The 18,311-nt window shown below is 34.0% G+C and overlaps 1 protein-coding gene and 1 long non-coding RNA gene across 3 annotated transcripts in view; one reads left to right on the forward strand and one right to left on the reverse strand.

Annotated features, from left to right (window-relative positions):
- LOC137223774 (uncharacterized) overlaps positions 1-4,765 on the forward strand; it is a 70,144-nt gene extending 65,379 nt beyond the window's left edge. The window contains exon 2 of the long non-coding RNA XR_010943060.1: positions 3,300-4,765. This is a non-coding gene — a long non-coding RNA (uncharacterized lncRNA). The remainder of the gene's footprint in view (positions 1-3,299) is intronic.
- Positions 1-14,329, reverse strand: part of LOC137223772 (UDP-glucuronosyltransferase 2C1-like) — a 36,859-nt gene extending 22,530 nt beyond the window's left edge. The window contains exons 1-3 of one of the 2 annotated variants that reach the window (XM_067736194.1): positions 13,564-14,329; positions 7,143-7,291; positions 345-476 (exon numbers count right to left, since the gene is read on the reverse strand). In XM_067736194.1, coding sequence (XP_067592295.1) covers positions 345-476; positions 7,143-7,291; positions 13,564-14,284 — 1,002 coding nt within the window. In that variant the 5' untranslated portion in view covers positions 14,285-14,329. Of the gene's footprint in view, positions 1-344; positions 477-7,142; positions 7,292-7,549; positions 7,687-13,563 lie in introns of those variants that run through there. The other variant, XM_067736195.1, reaches the window with a different exon arrangement.
- Between the last annotated feature and the right edge of the window lie 3,982 nt (positions 14,330-18,311).

Raw genomic sequence — 18,311 nt, forward strand, 5'->3', positions numbered from 1 at the left:
AAACAAACCAAAAAACTCAATAAACACCAAAAAACAATGTTAGATTACATGGAAGCCTTAAAACCTAGACACAAAGCTGACTGATTGTTTGACAGTAGTGAATGATTAAGTTTTAGGTCACTATTTAAAGAAAATTGTGCAATATGTTTTCCTGTTAGTAATGTCAGGTTTAAAGCAAGCTAAGAATCAAATATTCTGTTTTACCATTTAGTATTTTTTCTTTACAGTTCAGTTAAATTGACACTAACAATACCAATAACTTTTCCTACGTTTTTAAGCACACTTTTAAGGATATCTTCATGGAATTTAAAGAAGCTGTTACTGAAAAAGTAAGATTATCTGACCTTCTGAGGAATCTGGGCAAGGGCTGATGCAATCACATTAGACTTTTCTTCTGTGAGGTTTTTGATCATTGACCCCAGAGTAAACACCACAACTCCATGTTTTCCAGAGCTTTGAACAAACTTTTCTAACTCCTGTGAGGGAAATAGTCTTTGTTATATGAAAGTTGATATTTACAAGAATGTCACACACTTTTCTCAATATGTCTGAATTCTTAGAACACTTCTGTTTTTTCGTATGTTAACCATTTCAGTGTACAAAATATAACCTGAAATCACTGGTTATTAAGCAAATTAAAAATGATTTAAATGGAGGTTCCCTTCAGCATGATAGAGGGGAGTGTGTGTGTGTGTTTACAAATTATTGACTACATGTTATCTTCTCCCAATTACAGAGCTCTTTACATGTATGATTTAACTTAGATATACGGGAATCTTAAGAGATATGTATACATTTACAGATGAGAAAGCTATCTCAGTAAGGTTAAGTAATTTGTCCAAGTCTACGCAGCAGTAGCTGGCAGAGCCAAATTTCTAGTTTAAGTTAAATAGTTCTGGTGCTTCACTTTATATTTAGTTTTGGATGCTAATAAGATTATCATTCATTTTTCTGCTGAATCACAGTCAGTATAATGACATATTTTTTGTATATTTACTTTTTTCTGTTCTCTAAATTTCAATTTTCTTTTATTTTGGTTACATTTTCTCTTTGTATAAGCTTCCACAAACACATTTAGAAACGAGGTAGACATATAAATTCCTGACCATATAAGACATGCAGAAAGAACTATAATGAATACTCTGAGGTTAACAGTAATATAGTAGAAATATATGGCTTTCCATTAAAAATAAAAATATCATATCTAATTATAATGAAGTAAAAAAAAATCTTTTCATCCTATGCTGAACTAGTAGCAAAACTAATTCAACCAAATAAGAGAAGATAAAAATGTGTAAGACTTAAAGTGGAAAGACAAGGAAGAAATTTATATTAAGGAATTAACTCACATGATTATGGAGTTTGGAAAGTTTAATCTGCAGAATAGGCCATACGGCTGGAGACTCAGATAAGAGCCATTGCTCTAGTTCAAGTCTGAAGGCTGTCTACTGGCAGAATTCTTATTTTTCTTGGGAGTGTTCAGTCTTTTCTTCTATTCAGGTCTTCAACTAATTGGATGAGCCTCAGCCACATAATGGAGGGCAATTTGTTTACTCAAGGTCCACATATTTAAATGTTTATGTCATCAAAAAAATACCCTCACAGAAACTTCCAGAGTGATGTTTGGCTAAATATCTGGGTACCTGACCCAGGTAAATTGATGTATAAAATTAACTGTTACACTGTATTTATAGATGGATTGATATAATATGTAAAGCTATCAATCACTTCAAATTTATTTTCAATTATATCATCATATTCTTCAGATACTAGGAAATATTTTAAAAAGTATATAAAAATACATTTTCATAAATAATGAATAAACTTTGAAAAAGAAAAAGGAGTACTGGAGACTATTTCAGTCCGATAATAATAAACAATACAAAATGAAATCTACTGACCTGCTAACAAAGTCAACAATAGAATAAAGTAGTGAGGCCAGAAAGAGAGCCATGAGTATGTGAAACCCTCCTGTATGATAAGATGATATAATTCATTGGGATAATCAGTGAGAAAATATCACACTGAGTGGATGGTTTATTAACTGGTGGTACAATAATATGTTCATTATTCAGACAAAAAAGGGAGGTGAATATTTACCTCCTATCATGTATTAATTTTAAAAATCTGAATGGATTAAATGTATCATGTTAAAATAGAATATTATACATTTAACAATAAAATATAGGAGAATGTCTTTTTAACCTTAGTAAAGAGAAAAGTATTTTGAATGAGATTTTTAAAAGTACAAATCATAATGTATAAAAAGATGGATTTGATTACATCAAATTTGGTACTTTATGTTTAAAAAAGGTAATTAGAGAAAATATTAACAAATATATGGAGTCATAGGAGAAGATATTTGCAATGGCTAGATCAAGGATTTATACCTAGATATTCTAAATGATGGAAAGAATTGATATTACTTGGAAAAAAAAGATTATCCAAAAAATATACTAAATATATGAGTTTCACAAAGGGAAAATAAGGATAATTGATAAGTTTCTGAAACAATGTTCAACTTTGCTATAAATGGAGATTACAAATAAAATTCATCAGTGTGATATCCCTTTACCTCTGTGAAACTGACCCGTATTAGAAAATAGAATAATAATCAAGGTCTAGATAAAATGTGGAAGATGTAACCCCCTAAGCCTTCCTGATACCAAAATTCTCTGCTACAGTCAGAATGAATGAAATGCATTTACAAATTGAAACTTGGATACATATGAAAAAAATTATATATACTAATAAGAATGAGAAAATGTGAATCATAGCATAACATCATTTATATAATTGAACAACTCAAATCATTTCTACATATAGTTTAAGGATACACAGTTATCTGTTTAAATTGAAATAAGATGATAAACATTAAATTCATTTGACTGGGTGCCCACTGGTTGTGGGGTAATGGAAGAGAAGAAGATAAAGAAAAAATGTAAGAAAAATTAATCAAAACAGATGTTTGCCATGGGCTGATTATGGAGTGGAATGAACTGAGAGTATGATTAATACATTCTGTTGCCCTGAGATGCACGAAAAACAAATTCTGTAATTCCACAAACTTATGTTGTGGCATTCAAAATCAAACTGACATTTTTATCATGTTGTAGTGCGAGGGAAATTTTTCACTCCTCTCCCCAACGTTTTCGTACGTCTTCCTTACAAGAAAGAGATGAAAGTCTGAGTCTTACTGCAGATCCCTAGTTGGGTCACATTCACTAGAGGATTGTTGTGCTGAGAGTTATAAGAACACACATACATGATTAACTGTGATTCTCCCTCTATTTCTTCAGTAGATGCGGCTAAAGTTTAAGAAGAAAAGACCATGTTCCAAAGATACTGGCACAAAAACAGAAATATAGATCAATGGAACAGGATATAAAGCCCAGAGATAAACCCACGCACCTATGGTCAACTAATCTATGACATAGGAGGCAAGAATATACAATGGAGAAAAGACAGCCTCTTCAATAAGTGGTGCTGAGAAAACTGGACAGCTACACGTAAAAGAATAAAATTAGAACACTCCCTTACACCATACACAAAAATAAACTCAAAATGGATTAAAGACCTAAATGTAAGACCGGACAACATAAAACTCTTAGAAAAAAACATAGGCAGAACACTCTTTGACATAAATCACAGCAAGATCTTTTTGACCCACCTTTTAGAGTAATGGAAATAAAAACAAAAATAAACAAATGGGACCTAATGAAACTTAAAAGCTTTTGCACAGCAAGGGAAACCATAAAACGGCAAAAAGACAACCCTCAGAATGGAAGAAAATATTTGTAAATGAATCAACAAAGGATTAATCTCCAAAATATACAAACAGCTCATGCAGCTCAATATCAAAAAAACAAACAACCCAATCCAAAAATGGGCAGAAGACCTAAATAGACATTTATCCAAAGAAGATATACAGATGGCCAAAAAACACATGAAAAGCTACTCAACATCACTAATTATTAGAGAAACGCAAATCAAAATTTCAATGATGTATCACCTCAGACCAGTCAGAATGGCCATCATCAAAAAATCTACAAACAATAAATGCTGGAGAGGATGTGGAGAAAAGGGAACCCTCTTGCACTGTTGGTGAGAATGTAAATTGATACAACCACTATGGAGAACACTATGGAGGTTCCTTAAAAGCTAAAAATAGAATTACCATATGACCCAGCAATCCCACTACTGGGCATAAACCCAGAGAAAACCAAAATTCAAAAAGACACATGTATCCCAATGTTCTTTGTGGCACCATTTACAATAGCCAGGTAATGGAAGCAACCTAAATGCCCATCGACAGATGAATAGATAAAGAAGATGTGGTACATATAGACAATGGAATATTACTCAGCCATAAAAAGGAATGAAACTGGGTCATTTGTAGAAATGTGGATGGACCTAGAGACTGTCATACAGAGTGAAGTTAAATCAGAAAGAGAAAAATATCACACATTAACACATGTATGTGGAATCTAGAAAAATGGTACAGATGAACTTGTTTGCATGGTAGAAATAGAACACAGATGTAGAGAACAAATGTATGGACAACCAGGGAGGAAAGGGGGGGTGGGATAAATAGGGAGATTGGGATTGACATATATACACTAATATGTAAAAAATAGATAACTAGTGAGAACTTGCTGTATAGCACAGGGAACTCCACTTCACTGTACAGTAGAAACTAACACAACATTGTAAAGCAAGTATACCCTAGTAAAAAAAAATAATAAAATATTTTTTAAAAGTTCAATTTTTTAAAAAAGTATACTTGTCTTTATGTCTTTATTCTATACTTTCATCTATTTCTCTAATGTCAATGGTCAGGTTTTCAGGAATAACCCCTCTTCACAGAAGCCTTAGGCATCTAGTTTATAGTATTTTGATCCACCCCAAGTTCTGTTTTTCACTCTGGGTGATGTAATGCTCACAAAATGCAGCCAGTAAAAAGTCATGAGTTCTTATTCCTTGACTACAAATGTGAGACTACTGCTTATGGAAAAGGCAAATCTATGGAGAAAGTAAAAAAAAAGGTGATTTCCAGAGATTTAGGGACAGGGAAGGATGAAGAAGTGGAGCACAGGGAATTTTTAGGACAGTGGAGAGTCTGTATGACAGTATACGGGTAGATACATGTCATTACGTATTTATCAAAATATAGAATGTACAACACAAAGAGTTAACATTTTTGTATGCAGTGGACATTGGTTGAGATTAATGTGAATGTTAGTTCATAAAATGTAACAAATGTGCTGCAGGAGTGTGGGATATTGATGGTTGGGGAAGCTGTGCATGGGAGGGGGCAAGAGATAGGTGGAACTCTCTGTACTTTGTGCTCCATTTTGCTGTGAATGTGTCTCTAAAAATAGTCTATTAATTTAAAAAACCATAAATACTATGTAAATCTGTTCCCTGAGATAAACCAATGTATTTGGTAGATGCTTGCTAGACACTGCATTGTACCACATTCAACATATGCAAATATGAACAAATCATTTTCCCTCACAACTGTTCCCCTTTCCTTCTTCTCCTCGTAAATGATAATATTCTCTACTAAATTGCCTGTACAAAAAATAAATAAAGAAATGTAAAGAAATGACATGTACAAAGAAACAAAAAGCCAAAGATTAATTCTGGAAATCTCTCCCTTAATCTCTAGCCTATCAGAAAATCCTATTGACTTTCTTTGTAAATACTTCCTAAACCTCTCCATTTATACTCAAAATTGTTATCATATTGTAGTTTGGATCTCTACAATGGCTTGCAGGAACTATTGCACTTCTATCTCAGCTCATTTCCCTCCTTTAAATCTTGCTCCATTCCAAACAATTCAATAGATAATATTTATGAAAGGGTAAGTTGTATCACGTTACTGCTTAAAAAGTATACATTGATCATTCATTGACCTTAAATTTGAAGTAAAGAATACTTAGTACTGCCCATTTGTTTATTTATAACCTATCCTCCGATAATCTCTCCAGGCTAATTTCTCTCCTCTATTCAAACCAAACAGGTCACCATTACTGAATTTATGCCAGGATTTTGGGTGGGCCATCAATCTCTATTTGATCTTTTCCCAAACTATTATAATTTCCCTACTATGTCCAGTTTTTAGACTAGGTTATGCAAAATAACTTTCAGCTCCAAAATCTCAGTGGCCTAAAACAACACCTTATTGTTACCAAGTCCAAACTCGCTATGCTCACTGCAGGACTGCCCAATGAACTGAAGACGAGGTGCTGAGGCAAGGAATATGACTTTATTCAGAAAGCCGGCAAACTGAGAAGATGGCAGACTAAAGTCTCAAAATAACCATCTTATCGGGGTTTGGATGCCAGTTTCTTTTATAGCACAAAGTGTGTGTGGGGGATATGAGGGAGTAAAGTAAAAAGGCCGTAAGTTTTGCAAATATCACCTGGAACGGCCAGCCTCGGGGAGGGGATGTGTTAATTTCTTCTTTCTTGCAGCCATCCACAGGTGGATAGGGTCTGGATGTTTGCCTGAACAAAGGCACTTTGGTTTAACATTCAGGCAGAGGGGTAGGTTTCCCCAAGGCAAGCCATTATGTATAGACAGTATCCTTTTAGTGAACAACAGCAGCGGAAAGCAAAGGTTAAAGTAAAAGAAACAGATCCAACATGTAGTCAAGATTTGGCTCTTCCCTGTTACATTATTTCTTTCTCATGTCATATGTCCATCATTGAGCTGCAACTGTTATATATATTCTTTAACCAGGACTCAGATTGGCAGAGTAGCTACTCTGGAACACAGCCCAAAGACATCACAAAGGAAAAGAGAACTCTGGAGTAAGTGCACCTGATAATTGTGTTGGACCTGGAAGTGATACCTGTCACTTCAGTTCATTCTCATTGCCCTGAGAGTATTGGACAATTCCACTAAACTCAGGGGCTAGGGACATTACTGTTGTCAAATATGTGGCATATTTGATAAGCATCACTAATGATTACCACAATAATGTAGTAAATACTTAATGGTAATGTAATAGTCTAAGGTGGATAATTCCTGTGTCCAGGTTTTCAGTTTGAGGGTCAAATACTAAAAAATAATAAACTAGAAATGATTCCAGGAGGTAAATACTCAGAGAGGCAAAAAGAAGCACATTTAATTACCTTAGGTAAGGGCTTTGCAGGCTTGCAGTGCAGTCCTCCAACAAATTCAACATTAGGTAAGTAAGGGAATGGAAATTCAAAATCCCAGTATGTTCGAATCAACCACATTTCAGCTTTCCCCATAATTTCACATAATGTGGTACGTTTTCCTGAACAAAAATAAAAGACGATAGAGGGAAAACAATCTGATATGTTAAGTGGGACATGTTTTACGATAGAATTTTCTAAGAAAAATCTTTAAAGAAGCAATATTAGTTCTATGCAACCCATGAGAAATCAATAGGACTTTGCCCCCCAAGAGTACACAATACTGAGATTATGAATAACCAAACACAGATTTAAGTATGGAACAAGGCAAAAGCCTGCTGCTTTCTCTCTGCCAACAGACTCTTTCTGCTTGAGCATACCTGAGTCCCACTCCAAGCTCAGAATCAGCATGTGCTCCTAGCAATGAACAAGAAATTCAGCCAGTGATCCCAGCCTACTATGGTAGAGTCTCCTCCTCTTCTGGAATTCCAATTTATCTCATCCTCATTGCTCCAAAACCTCTGATATCTTTTAAAAACAGCTTTTGAAATGTATCCATCTTTTCTTCTGGTGTTTGGGACTATGCTTCCATACTTATTATATCCTATCAGGAATGGAAATCTTTTCATAAACATTTAAAAGTGATTATTCCTTTGCTGTACATAATTATAGCTCCTGTTTTACAAGACTTTGTCCTCTTTGGTGAAGAGAGAGCACTGCATAATAATTTGGTGATGAAATATTTGCTATTTTGACATATTTAGCTGGTAAACAGTACAAAAGGGTTACCTTTGAACTGAAGTGGAAACCAAGTGAACATTAACAGAATAAGAACTCAGATTAGTGACTCTGAATTAAATCATTTTACTTAGTTGGGAACTAGAGCTTCATTTTTGAATTCTATTCAATTACTGTGGTATAAAAACCTTACCCAGAGTTTTGGTGTCCTTTTGAAATACGTACTCCATATCACTGATAGGAGGAAACTATAGCTATCTGGTTTCTCACTGCATGGCTTTTTGAATATTCTCCTTGATGTTCTAAGTGTGGTAAAGTTTTGATCAGAAAACATAAGGGTTTTGATCTTACCAGGACAATCTATCTATGTAAGAGATCACAAGCAAATCTCAGTAATTTAGGGGTTTTATTCTGGTAATGACAAAAGTATTCAAAATCCAGTTTCAGACCCAGTACAGACCCCATATTGGAGCCTTATTTGTATCAGCCATGGGTATAATTTTATTCTCTTTGTGTGATGCTTTACACCCACGCTTTTCTTAATGACAGTTTTATTGAGGTATAATTTATATACCGTACAATTCTTCTTTTTAAATAAACTATTGAGTAGTTTTTAGTACATTTATAACATTGTGAAACCATCACCATTATTAAATTAAAAAAATTTTTATTACTTGCAAAAGAAATCCTGTATCCATTGGCAGTCATTCTTCATTTCTCCCTCTTCCCAGCCCGTGACAACCACTAATCTACTTTTTGCTTCATTTGCCTATTCCAGAAAAACCCTATTTAACTTAATATAAATGAAATCATATACTATGTGGTCTTTTTTGCTGCCTTCTTTCATTTAGCATAATGTTTTTCATGGGTCATCCACGTGGTAGTATGTATCAGTATTTCATTACTTTTTGCTGTTGAATGATATTTTTGTAAGGATATACGTCATTTTGTTTATTCATTCATTAGTTGGTGAACTTTTGGGTTGTTTTCATGTTTGTCTACTATGAATAATGCTGCTCTGAGCATTCATGTATATGTTTTCTGTGGACATATGTGTTCATTTTTCTTGGTTATAAACCTAGGAGTAGAATTGCAGGGTCATATGTTTGGTTCACTTTCTTTCATATCAAGATGATATCTTTTTCCTGTTAATTCTCCACTACTGATTTAGTAATCTGGTGTGATTAATGCATCTTATTGAAATGAAGATAATATTGTAGGAGAAATAAAAAAATAATTGATCTGAATAAGGAGATTGTGAGAAAATATGTCAAATTTGGAAAAACTTTTCCAAATTTCCAAAAGCAATGCCACATTTGATATAATGCTGGGGCATTTGTTGAATGATTAAAGGATTATTTACATCTTCAGGAAAGTGTGCCTACATTTTATTTTGTTATTATTGATTTATTTTGGACTTTTTTGTTCAGACACTGTGAAGTTAAAAAGTTGGTGTGTATATTTCTGTCTGGTAGAAAATATCATCCCCTAAATTATGATTTTATTGCCCTATTAGACATTGACCATTTTTGTGTCTAACCCAATAGTATTATCCTAACATTCCTTTGTCTCCCAAAATGTTATATTAATATTTCCTCAAAATATGGTTTGAACCAGATATCTTCTTACTTGTTTTCTCCTCAATTATTTGAACATATCTATGACATGATTCAATTTATAATTGTATAAGTTATGAGTTACAGTTTTGAAATTTGAAAAATATACTTGGAATACATTTTATAATGGAGATACTAAATTGATACTGAATGATAATCTATATCTAATAGCATTTTAAAATTTATGAGAGTAAAAGAAATTTGTTTCTTCTATTTACCAAGACTTTATTATTCTTTCTCAGATTATTGATATATTCCCCAAAAGAATGTTCTAAGGTGCCAAGAGCTAGCAAGGAATCAGAGACAGAGTTGTGTCCTATAACTTATGTCTCACTATAAAAGAGCTTCCAAAACTGAGTACAAAATTGCTGGAACCAGAGGTAAACAAATAACTTCAATACACCTATAGATCAGTCACTGCTTGATCCATGGCTCAGAAAATGTCACTAGGATGAGATTTTAAGTTATCTTTTTTCGGTTTTGCCTTTTGCAGCTTGGACTGTGACTTTGGGTAAGTGATGGGTACAGCAGTTTCTGTCCACATTTATTTTTGTTTTAGGGTCAAGTCTAGAGATATAAGCACCTGTTTCTGTCACAGAGTGCCCAGAAAAATCCTCAGCACAACATGTCGACCTTGATTAAGTCATATGCCTTTTTTGAATATATGGCATATTCCTGGGCAGCATACTTCATTAGAAGCACTCATATTGTTTGTGAGTTGTTGAAGAAATAATTTCTCAGAGGAAATTTTTAACAGATATCCAAAAAAGAAAAATGGAAGTGGCTACATAAAATAATAGATCACAACCAAAAGGGTAAATTTTAATTCTTTAGGAATAAAATTAATTTTTAGTAATGATAGGGTATTAGAGATACTTCTGTTAAAATACGTACCAAAGAAAACACTTTTAAAATTCATATGGAAGTGCGAAAGACTCCAAATAGCCAAAGCATTTGTGATAAAGAAGAACAAACCTGGAGGCATCACACTTTCTGATTTCAAGCAATATTTTAAAGCTGTACTAATCAAAACAATATGGTACTGGCATGAAAACAAACCCATTGATCAGCCCAGAAATAAGCCCATGCATATAAGGTCAACTAATATTTCACAAGGCAGCCAGAAATAGTGGAGGAAGACAGTCTTTTAAATAATTTTCGCTGAAAAAATTGGATATTCACATGCAAAAGAATGAAACTAGACCCCCATTTTACTCTGCTACAAAAATTAACTTGCAAAGGATTAAAAACATAAATATAAGACCTGAAAAACCATAAAATTCCTAGAAGGAAACATGGGAGAAAAGCTCCTTGACATGGGTCTTAGCAATAATTTTTAAAATATGACACCAAAAGCATAAGCAATAAAATTAAAAATAAAAAAGTGAAGACTACTTCAAATTAAAAAGCTTCTGAAGAGCAAAAGAAATGATCAACAAAATGAAAAAGCAACCTATGAAATGAGAGAAAATATTTGCAAACCATGTATCTGATTTGTCATTACCACCCAAAATGTCTAAGGAACTCATAGAATTTGACAGCAAAAAAACAAACAAACAAAAATGCAAATAATTCATTTAAAAAAATGAGCAAAGGACCTGAGTAGACATCTTTCCAAAGAAGATATTCAAATAGCCAACAAATACATAAAAAGGTGCTCAGCATCACTAATCATCAGAGAAAGGCAAATCAAAATCACAATGAGGAATCACCTCACACCTATTAGGATAGCTATCATCGAAAAGACAAGAGTTAACAAATACTGGTGAGGATGTGGAGAAAAGGGAGCATTTGTGCACTGTTGGTGGGAATGTAAATTGGTGCAGGTACTTTGGAAAATAGTATGGATGTTCCTCAAAAAACTCAAAATAGGGCTTCCCTGGTGGCGCTACTGGTTGAGAGTCCGCCTGCCGATGCAGGGGACACGGGTTCGTGCCCCGGTCCGGGAAGATCCCACATGCTGCAGAGCAGCTGAGCCCGTGAGCCATGGCCGCTGAGCCTGCGCATCCAGAGCCTGTGCTCCGCAACGGGAAAGGCCACAACAGTGAGAGGCCCGCGTACCGCAAAAAAAAAAAAAAAAAAAAAAAAAAAAACTCAAAATAAAATTCCTACTGTACTCTCATGTCCATTGCATCATTATTTACAATAGCCATAATATGGAAACAATCTGTTTTCCAATGGGTGATGGATAAAGAAAGCATGGTTATATAAACAATGGAGTAATATTAAGTCATGAAAAAAAGGGACAACCTTCCATTTGCATAAACAAGAATGGAACTTGAAATTGTGGTAAATGAAGTAAGTCAGACTGAGAAAGACAAATACTGTTTGATATCATTTAGATGTGGAACTTCAAAGAAAAAAAAAGAAAAAAACGTTTCAGAGAATAGATTGGTTGTTGCAAGATCCTACGGTTGGAGGGTGGGCACTATAGATAGATAAAGGTGGATGAAAGTTATAAACTTTCAGTTCTGGGGATGTAATGTATAGTATGGTGACTATAGCTAATAATACTGTATTGAATATTTGAAATGTGCTAAGAGAATAGATCTAAAGTTTTCATCTCAAGATAAAAAAGACTTTTAACTATGTGTGGTGATGAATGTTAACTAGAGTTATAGTGGTGATCATTTCACTATATGTACGAATATAAAATCATTATGTTGTCCACCTGTGATGAAACAAAATGATTTTAAGGCAGGACAAGAAAAATTTAAAGTAAAATTTTCTCTGCCATTTGAGCTACTACCCTGCTCCCCTTTAGTGTCCATTTTGCATCTGCATTGTACATTAACAAGATCTCCTTAGAAGACACAGGAATGTCTGCTCACAAACAAAACAAAAATGAAACAAACAAAAAAGCCAGTTTCCTCCTGGTGCCAACAAGGTAACTCCTTAGGATATAACATTCCTTCCTTAATCCCCTAAAGGGTCACAGTAACTCATTACTCGCTTTGTTGGCCTATGTAAACTGTCAATACATTACTCTGATGTATAACCCTTTGATGTAAAACCCTTTGTCTCAAAAACATATAACTGTGCTTTGACTTCTAATGGGTGAAACATTCCTCAGAGCTTTCTGAAAGACTGTCTCCTGGGTTGTAATCCCCACATTGGCTCAAATAAAGTTGTCCATTTCTTAGATTGACTATTGATTAACTTTTTCATCCACACCTGAAACTAATACAATGTTATATATTAATTATATCTCAAAAAATCTAAATAATATAAATAGGATACTGCTTCCTCTAAGATAACTAATATACTATGCAAAATCATCCTTAACACAATTAAATAAAAGTTTCTTTAATAAAAAAATCAATTATGCAAAAGGAAAATTAAAGTGGTTACAGACTTGCTTAAATTGAGAAAAGCTTTGTGCTCAGGGTCAAAGCTCTCTAGTTGACCTCTAATGCAATTATGAATAGAACAATAACAAGATAACAATGGGATAAGTTTAAAAGTCTAGAAACATGGTCCTTTAGAGAAAAATCTTCCTTGTTTCTCCTTTTGAAGACAAGAGCAAATGAAATCAAGATATATTTATTTATTTTCCAGTTTCATGCTTACCACTTTCCAACCCCAGGAATCAGTCAATCAAGCCTTGATAGGATGCAAACAGAAAGCCTGAGAGACAGCAGGTTAATCAGAAAGAAAACAAGTGTATAAAAGGAGAAGTAAACAAGAGAGAAGTAGTCTAAGGTTATGGAACTTAAGCACACATCAGATTTGGCTTTTCCAGATACTCTGGAAAAAAAATTAGTAGCATCAAATAGAATTTATGGAGAAGTATAGAGAATATTCCTTCTCTGATATGTTTGCAGTACTCAATGATCTAAAAAAAAAAAAAGAAAAAGAAAAATTTAAAAAAAGAAAGAAAAAGAGCTGTTTTTATTGTTTTCACTCAAAACAGTTAAGCAACAGGAGCTTGGGTCCTCACTTAAAAAAAAAAAGTCTTTTGTAAGTTTTCCTACAGTCAGATAAATATTCACATTTTACATATGAAATATGAATCATTATTACATGCAAATTTCTCTTACCTAAAATCTTGCTGTAATACTCATCCCATTCTGCAAATGCATAGTATGAAGACATCATATCACTCATTGTATACAATAACCAGTTCTCCAGCCTCTGTATAAAAGTCATGTTGTCTGTCAGTCTTGATGTGATGCCAGGAACATATGAAGAAGGCATAGGAAGCCTGGCACACAATCTCTCAATGACATTCCCATAGGAAAACCGAAAAGAGTATATAAACGGAATATTGAGGAGTTCAGCCACCAATTCCCCACAAAAGCTTAAAGGGTCAGCAATACAGATATCAAATTTAGCTGCCTGTAGCCTGCTGAGTAAATCCTTGTTTGTGACAGCACTGTCACATACTCTTTTAGCTGATGCTAAAAAATTTTTTATAACTTTTGTCATTTTCACTTGCCTGTCCCACCATGAAAGTTTCGGCAGTTCAAAAGAAAGTGTATAGAGATCAGCACTGAATTCTTCCATGAAACTTTCTTTACTTATTGAAAGTTGAAGTATCTCCACATTAAAGGGAATCTTGGTATGATCAAGCAGAGAACTTGTTGAAGGTACCAGGATGGTTATCTCATGTCCATGAAGGTGGAGTTCTTCCAGAATAACTTTTAGATTAATCCAATGACTAAAATCCATGGGCCATACAAGTACCTTCCCAGTCCTTCCAAAGTCAAAGAACCATAGATGCAGCATGAAAAGGACACAGAAGCCTTTCACAGTCTTCATGATATTAAGTTTGCTCAAACTAAATCTGGGCTTAAACCAAGTGCATGAAACTCACAATCCAAAGATTTGTACTTGACCCTCCCAATCAATTTATAGTAGGTTGGGCTGAACTTTGAGTTGTGTACTTTGTATTGAGGAGTAAAATGAAATGCAAGTGCCTTGATGGAAAAAAAAATGTCAATAAAGTCAATAAAATAAGTTAGGAAAAAACAAACCTCAGAATGAGAGTTACCAAACTTCTTTTAGAGGATATCAAAAAAAGGGTGTGTGAAGTTAAACACAAATCCATAATAATTTCTAAATAATATTAAGAAAATCCATCATCATCTGATGCATATTCAAATAAGACTAGATTGTTTGGATCTTTTTCTCTGGTTTTATTTGAATGTTCTTTTGAACAGAATGGTCTCTGTAGTGTTTCTCATACTGATAATTCTGCCAAATATTGCAGATAAGAATGAGGCCATCACTTACTGCCAGAAGGAGAGAATATGCACACTTTGAGATGTTAAGGCAGGGAGATTTAGATCCAAATGTTCTGAAGCTAAATTCAGTGCCTTTCCTGCTAAATCACATCTATCTTTAAGAGAAGAAGAAAAAGATATCTTTTTACTGTTATTGAAGATAGGAGTTCAAGTTCTGGTTCTCATCAGATTAATGTTATATCGAGAAGAGATATCTTAGAATGCAGAAGTCATGAAGAACATAACTAGATAATCTTATCCTTCCTTCCAGCACATCCAATTCTATTTTCCTTGCCTTCCTGTTCTAAGACACTTTTTATAATGTAAAATTCCATTTTTTGCTTGGATCTTCACCACTGGAAGACACTATACCATGTAGAAATGTATTCAATGATATTTAGGACAATAACTTCATCTATAATCCTTTTGCTTAAAAAGTTGATTTTCCTCAAGCAATTAATCAATAAGAATATATGATGATAATAACATTATCATGAGAATAACTGGTCCTTAATAAACATATAATTGTGTAATTATTCAATTGCTTACTATTTCTATACATTCTACTCACAAATTATAAATCAACCTATTTTCATTTGTAGTCTTCACTGCATCTATCTGACTCTAGTCATTTTTATATCTAACTTTGACTTACTGCAATACCCTTCTGATATCACTGCTTCAACTTCTGCATACCTGCCACTCACTCTCCATAGAGAAACTTCTCTGATTTTCAAAAAAAAATCTGTTTCAGAAATTATCATACTTGAGTAAAATGCTTTAATAACTTTCTCTCATCTATACATTAAAACCTATACTCTCTGAAATGACCCACAAGATCCTGACTTGTTTTCTAATCTTATGTTGTTCCACCTCCATTGATATCAGCTTCCTTTGAGGTTTTCATGGTAAGAATTTCTTTTCTGTAGTGACATCAGCAAGACTGCAGAATAGGATATCTCTACTGTCATCCCCACAGAGAACAGTGATTTTGGCATTCCCCCAGGGGTGAGCATAACTTTCTGGGAATCAGAAAGTCTAGTGAAGAAGTTTTGTTCCACCACTGAAGCAAATAATTCCAAAAATGTGTGCATTGAAGAGGGTAAGAAGAATAGTTTCATTTTTCTGTGTCATTCCTTTCCACATTATTGTGGCTTAGTGCCAGGAAAGATACATGTGAAATGTAATGTCTCCCACAGGGGAAAGTGAAGTTGTATGAGTGAGTGCCTGGTTTCCCCAGCAATAAGGAATGTACACTTTTTCCTCACCTTACCGAGATTACTGAGGTGATCTGAAAAGCGTAGGGGCTACGAAAGGCTGGGATCATTGCCAGGCCTTAAACTCATCAAAGCACTGCTACTAACCACTTTGTGATTCTTCCTGCTAAACCATTTGTGGACTCCATCAGGATTCCCACCATCTCCTTGGGCACCTCATCTGCAGACCCCTCTGAGTGACCACAGGTTTCTCCAGTGCTTCGTGTACCTCACCCACACCACTCTGCTCCTCCTCCCTGACCCACAGAAATGTATCCTTCTGTGCACTGCCATGGACAGCAGGAATTAGCAAGTGCAGAAATCAGACCCATGTCTGCTGGATTGGAAGAATACTCACAAACTAACATTTCAGGACTCAGTACTAGGGAAAATAAATGGAAGATTCTCAACATGTGGCTTGCATTGTGGGATCAATAGGAGATATACAATTGAAAGAAATCCCCCACAAGAGGGAAGAAGCAATGTGGAACAGACGTATCCATAGAAATGTTCTGAGAAAGTCTAAAAAACACCTCATATCAGACAAAGAAATACCCATTGGAATATTATTGGATTTCTCAGTAGAAACTTCACAGTCCAGGACAGAGTTGGTTCATATATTCAAAGTTCTGAAAGACAAAATCTGTGACCCAAAATATTTTACCTGAAAATGATGTCCTTCAAAAATAGAGATAAATAATTTCCCAGAAAAACAAAATCTGAGTAAAAAATTACAGACCAATATCTTTGATGAATATAGACGTAAAATTTTTCAATAGGACATTAACAAACCAAATTAAACAGTGCAAAAAAAGGGACCATACACCATGATCAAATGGGATTTATCCCTGGGATTCAAGGATGGGTCAACATAAGTAAATCAATAATGTGATACACAACATTAAGAGAATGAAAAATAAAAATTATGTGATCATCTCAATAGATGCAAAAAGTTTGGAAAAACAACATCTTTTCATGATAAAAACACTTAAACTCGGTATAAAAAGAACATGACAACATAATAAAGGCAATCCATGACAAACCCACAGATAACATAATAGCAAATAATAAAACATTGAAAACTTTCCCTCTGAAGTTTCACCAGGAACAACAAATATGTTCTATTCAACAGAGTATGAGAAGTCATGGCCAGAGCAATCAGCCAAAAATAAATAAATAGATAAATAAATAAAATAAATGACATCCAAATTTGAAAGGAAAAAGTAAAATTGTGTTTCTTTGCAGATGACATGATCTTATATATAGGAAATTCTAAAGACTCCACCAAAAAAACTGTTAGAAATAATCAGTGGATTCAGTATATTTTCAGGATAAAAATAAACATAAAAGAAATAAGTTGTGTTTCTATACACTATTAACAAAACACCTAAAAAAGGGACAAAGAAAATAATCCCATTCAAAATGGCATAACAAATAATAAAATGCTTAGGAATAAATTTACCTAGGAGGTGAAAGGAAAGTTCTGTACACAGGAAACTATGACATTTTTGAAATTAATAGAAGAAGACACAAAAAATTATAATGATATACAAAGTCATGGATGAGTAGAATATTGTTAAAATGTCCATAATAACCAAAGCGTTCTCTATTTAATGCAGTTCATATAAAAATTCCAACGCATCTTCACAAAAATAGGAAAAAACAATCCTAATATTTGTATGGAGCCACAAAACACCCTGAATTGCCAAAGCAATCTCAAGAAAGAAGGACAGAGCTGGAGGCATCACACTTCCTGATTCAAATTATATTACAAAGGAATAATAATCAAAACGGTATGGCACTGGCATAAAATATGCACATAGACCAACGGAACAGAATAGAGAGTTCAAAAAAAAGCTGTCATAAGTAAGGTCAACTAATATTTGACACAAAATCCAATAACTCTAAATGGGGAATGGATAATCTCTTCAATAAATGGGGTAGGAAAACCAGATCACCATAGGTAGAAGAATGAAACTGAACCCCTATACAACAACCCCTATACAACTCACAAAATTAGCATGAAATGGATAAAGAATTAAATATGATAACAAAAACTGAAAACATTCCTAGAGAAACAGACAGGAGAAATGCCCCTTGACATTGGTCTTGGCAATGATTTTTTGGATTGACACCAAAAGCACAGCAACAAGAGCAAAAATAAACAAGTGGGACCTTATCAAACTAATAAGTTCTGCACAGAAAAAGGAAAAATCAACAAAAGAGAAGGTAACAGACAGAATGGGAGAAGATATTAGCAAATCATATATCTGATAAGATATTAATATCCAAAATATAAAAAGAATT

Source organism: Pseudorca crassidens, chromosome 4, assembly GCF_039906515.1.
Source record: "Pseudorca crassidens isolate mPseCra1 chromosome 4, mPseCra1.hap1, whole genome shotgun sequence".
Classification (NCBI taxonomy): Eukaryota; Metazoa; Chordata; class Mammalia; order Artiodactyla; family Delphinidae; genus Pseudorca; species Pseudorca crassidens.